Source organism: Dama dama, chromosome 31 (assembly GCF_033118175.1).
Source record: "Dama dama isolate Ldn47 chromosome 31, ASM3311817v1, whole genome shotgun sequence".
NCBI classification, from domain to species: Eukaryota; Metazoa; Chordata; class Mammalia; order Artiodactyla; family Cervidae; genus Dama; species Dama dama.
This window is the reverse complement of record NC_083711.1, coordinates 25408060-25413081: the sequence shown is the minus strand read 5'-3', so window position 1 is coordinate 25413081 and position 5022 is coordinate 25408060. Positions and strand designations below refer to the sequence as shown.

Genomic DNA, 5022 nt, shown 5'->3' with positions numbered 1-5022 from the left:
CAAGAATACTGAAGTTAGTTGCCACTTCCTTCTTCAGGGGATCTTCCCGACCCAGGGATCAAATCCGCATCTCTCGTCTCTTGCATCGGCAGGCAGATTCTTTACCATTGCACCACCTGGGAAGCCCATATACAATCTACTCCCATTCTATCTTCTAGTTTGAGTCAGGCTTTTCTTCCACCCCTGGATGACTACAGTTAAAAATTTCAGTGTTTAGACGGCCCTATTTGCCGGTGCGGCCCGAGCCGTCAACAACAAAAAGTGCGCGGGAGCTCTGCGGGCGCACGGACGGGCGCACGGACGCCGGGACCGCCTCGCCGCCGCCGGGTCTCGCCGCCGCCGCCGCCCTCGCGGGCCGGGCCCCGCTGCGCCCCGGCGCGCCCCGCCGCTCGGGGGGATGTCTTACAATCCGAGCTTGACCGCGCACACGCCCGCCGCCTCCCTCGACGCCGCTGGGAGCGTCCACCCGCCCTCCACCAGCACGGCCACGTCTTCACAGTACCGCCAGCTGCTGAGTGACTACGGGCCGCCATCTCTAGGCTACACCCAGGGCACTGGGAACAGCCAGGTGCCCCAGAGCAAATATGCCGAGCTGCTGGCCATCACCGAAGAGCTGGGGAAGGAGATCAGACCCACCTATGCCGGCAGCAAGAGTGCGATGGAGAGACCAAAACGGGGCATCATCCATGCCCGAGGATTGGTGCGGGAGTGCCCGGCTGAAACGGAACGAAACGCCAGGTCCTAGCTGCCTTGTGAGCCTGGAAGGTTTTCCAGCTTCTTCCCAGAGGAGAAGTTATGGTTCACCTCCCTTGTTGAGATGAAACTTTTGTTTTCAAGATGGTTAACCAGTTCAGTTTCTCGTCCCCCTGCCCCTCCCGTGGTTCACTTAGGCTCTGAATCTACAGTCTCTTTAAAGATTGAGGAAAGATTTTGCAATTGATTAGGAGTTACATTGGAAATAGTTAGGAACTTCCCAGGTGTTTGTGGTTTTGTTTTCTTTTTTTAAAAGCATTGATTCAAAAGATGCACGTAGAAGTTACCTGTCTCACAGCAAACTAGTTTTGACTCTGAGATACCAGTGTCTGGTTTTCTTTTGAATACATTTATGTTAACCCAGATTGTTCTGTGTTCCTTTCCACAAGCTGATACAACTTGAAGTTTTTTTTCAGTAGTACGGACTTGACAGCACACTTAACCTAGTAGCCAGTCCCCTCGTTTGCCATACGGTATAGATTCTGCTTAATGTAACTTCTTTTTTGCTTAAGCATATTTGCATGATTATTAGTGCTTTGAAGTCCATTCTAAAATGCACACGTTATAAATACAGAAGAAAAGAGCAACCTCCCAAACCAAACCTAACAAGGACCCCTGAAATTTTTCCTAAGACTGTATGTAGATTTCAGTTCTGCCTTTTCTGAGGGTTGACCCAAACATCTGGAAGAAAATGGAACTGTTTGCGTCTTTGTATTTATTACTTGATGTAATAAAGCTTATTTTCATTAACAACAACAAAAAAAAAATTTCAGTGTTTAAAGGCCTATACTGGAGCTGTACTGTAAATTTCACATTCCCTTCTCTTTTACAATGCTCCAGAGAGTTAGGAAGCAGAAGAGTCAAAGGAGAAGGTAAGGAATATCAACACATTCGCCTGGATCTGAACAGTGATCGTCAAAATGCAAGACTGATGGTAGGCTTTCCTAATGGCAAGAGCTGACATTTGATGAAGAAAAATGAACAGACTTTGTACAGTTGGAGAAAATAATTTCTAAAATTAGCCTAAAGGTGGTCTATGATTATTAATAAATATCAGACAATCCAGGACTCAAAGTAATATAATGGAAACTTTTTTTAATCGCCGCCTGTTAAGTGGGATAGAAAAGTCATACAAACACTTATTTGAGCCAAATAAGAACTATAATTTTTAAAACTTTTCATTAAAAAACTACCCAGGGAGATAAAAGGAGTAATGTTTACAAACAGTTTAAAATATTACCTCAATAAATGCTTTGCTGATATACAAGGTTCAATCCAGAGGCTAGTTAATAATATTGATTTAGATCTAAAATTATCATAAGAAAGTAAAAGAAACATTGGGCTCTGTTACATCTTTTAATTTCATTCCCATCAGCTGGCAAAGACTGGGTTTGGAAGAGGAAAGGAGAACTGAGGGAAATATTGGGTCTCAGAAGAAGAAAGGCTCAAGTATTTAAAAAAAAAAAAAATACTGATGTTCAGTATTTACATATTTCTTAAAATGATATTTTATTATTAGTGAATAGTTAATACATTTATATGTTTCAAAATTCAGAAGATGTTGCTATCTTGCTATTTTACACGAATAGCAGAACACTATCTCTGTTTACGCTGGACAGATTATTATTTAATAGCAAATTCTGGAGATTTTTATATCTCAGCATAACAAAATTTTCCTTAGTCTTTTAAATGGCTTTTTTAATATGGGTAATACACTGACTCCATCCTCTAAGAATGGACTTCACATTATTTTAAGTGATTTGACTCTTGCAAAAAAAAGTTATTCACTGAATAGCTGTGTATATGTATAATTTTGTCTATACACACATTTAAGTATAGCATAAAGTACTAGAAGTATAACTGCTGGATCAAAATTGCATACTTTTAAAAAGACTGCATATTTTTAACTTTGGTAGCTATTGACAGGCTATCCTTCTAAAAAATTATACCAATTTAAACCTTTATAAATAATATAGGAAAGTGCTTTTTTCCCACATCATTGCCAATATAATGGATAATTAAGATTATGGGTCTTTGCCAAACTTCTAGATGCAAGTAGCACAATAGAATAGTTCTAATTTGTAATTATCATATGACAAGTGTGACTGAGAATTTTTCCATGCTCAATGAACTCAAAATATTTTTTTTCAATTTGTAATTTGCCTTTTGACTTTCCTTTAGGTGGTTATTACTAAGCAGAACTTTTTATGGGAAGCGAAAATTTATTTACTTATTTGAGAACCATCCACATTCTCACATCTTTAAGGAATATTTTTCTTAGGATTTTGATTATTTCTCTTAATAAATTTAAATATTTAACCTTTTGGAGTTTATTTGGTGCAAAGTATAAGGGCTATCACCAACTTGATTTTTTTTCAAGATTGCTACTTCATTTACTCTTTACTAATTAGAAGTAATACTGATTATATACTGAACTCCCAAATGTATGTAGGCCTATTTTCAAACTTTGCATTCATTTTCATTTGTATATATCTATCTCAATGCCATTACTTCAGGCTTCCCTTGTGGCTCAACTGGTAAACAATCCGCCTGCACTGTGGGAGACCAGGGTTCCATCCCTGGGTTGGGAAGACCCTCTGGAGAAGGGAAAGGCCACCCACTCCAGTATTCTTGCCTGGAGAATTTCATGGACTGTATAGTCCATGGGATCACAAAGAATCGGACACTACTGGGCAACTTTCACTTTCACCATTAGTTCAATTTAAATTATTGTTCTTTTTGCTGTTACCTTGTCAAGTTGTGTCGACTCTTCATGACCCCATAGCCTGCAGCATGCCAGGCTTCCTTGCTCCTCTCCATCTCCCAGAGTTTGCTTAAGTTCACATCTGTTGAATTGGTGAAGCCATCCAACCATCTCATCCTCTGTTGCCCTCTTCCCCTTCTGCCTTCTATCTTTCCCAGCATCAGGGTCTTTTCCAATGAGCCAGCTGTTCACATCAGGTGGCCAAAGAATTTGAGCTTCAGCATCAGTCCTTCCAAAGAGTATGCAGGATTGATTCCCTTTAAGATTGACTGGTTTGATCTCCTTGCAGTCCAAGGGACTCTCAAGAGTCTTCAGCACCACAGTTCAAAAGCATCAATTCTTTGGCACTCTGCCTTCCTTACTGACCAGCTCTCACATCTGTACATGACTACTGGAAAGACTATAGCCTTGATAATAAAAACCTTTGTCAGCAAAATGGTTTGTCATAGCTCTCCTGCCGAAAAGCAATTGTCCTCTAATTTCATGACTGCAGTCACCTCCACAGTGATTTTAGAGCACAATAAGAGGAAACCCATCACTGCTTCCACCTTAAATTATTGTAGCCTCATATTAAGTTAAAAGTGTATGACAGGAGTGTTCGTATGATATTAGTCTTCTTCCTCTCAAATTTCCAATTTATTTTTCTTGTTCGTCATGCCATTTAAACTTTATAGTTAATTATTTTTAATTTCTTGGTCTTCCCTGGCAGTCAGTGGCTAATATTTTGCCTTCCAATGCAGAGGAAGTGGGTTCAATCCCTGGTCAGAGAGCTAAGATCCCACATGAATTGTAGCCAATAAACCAAAATGTAGAATAAAAGGAATATTGCAACAAATTCAATAAAGACTTTTAAAATTTTAATTTTAAAAAAATTTAAAATTTTCATTTTTTAAAATTTCTAATATTTTTATTGTAATTGCTTTAGATTTATAGATTAATTTAAGGAGACTTACTCCTTTTTACAATGTTGAAGCTTCCTATAAAAGAACATTGTCTACCATTTCATTTGATCAAGACATATTTTACACCCCAGAGTTTTCTTTATATATATCTAGGATATTTCTTGTTATTCCTAGATATTTTATTTTATGGTTAATTTTAGCATGAGATTTTCTTCTGTCACATATTATAACTAGTGTATTGCTTCTATATATGATGTCTATTGACCTATGTGTTTTAACTTTATATTCTGATACATTCTGAATTCTTTCATTCTATGCTTGCTCACTTGTTTCTTCAGGATCCTCAAATTACAAAATATACAGTTAACAAATAATATAATATTAAATTCTTTTTAAAAATATTATTTTATATTATTTTCATGGTTTCTATTTGCATTGACTATTATTGCTGAGGCATGGATACCTTTGCAAAGCAAAACAAAAATTAAAAAAATAACAAGTAAATGAATAAACAAAAAAAAAACCAGAAGTCATTAAAAATATAATGGATAAACTTCAATTTCTGAAAAAAAGTCCAAAACAGTAAAATCAATCATAAAGTAA

General features: G+C 37.9%; 1 protein-coding gene across 1 annotated transcript; it reads left to right on the top strand.

Moving 5' to 3' along the window:
• Window positions 1–359: 359 nt before the first annotated feature.
• Window positions 360–1508, top strand: LOC133050001 (cyclin-dependent kinase 2-associated protein 1-like). Its single transcript, XM_061134088.1, has one exon. It carries the CDS (start codon window positions 398–400, stop codon window positions 743–745), a length of 348 nt encoding a protein of 115 aa, XP_060990071.1. The 5' UTR covers window positions 360–397; the 3' UTR covers window positions 746–1508.
• The last annotated feature ends 3514 nt before the right edge of the window (window positions 1509–5022 follow it).

Bases quoted from the DNA above. Each gene is read 5' to 3' on its own strand.
- LOC133050001 (XM_061134088.1), top strand. From the start codon at position 398: ATGTCTTACAATCCGAGCTTGACCGCGCACACGCCCGCCGCCTCCCTC.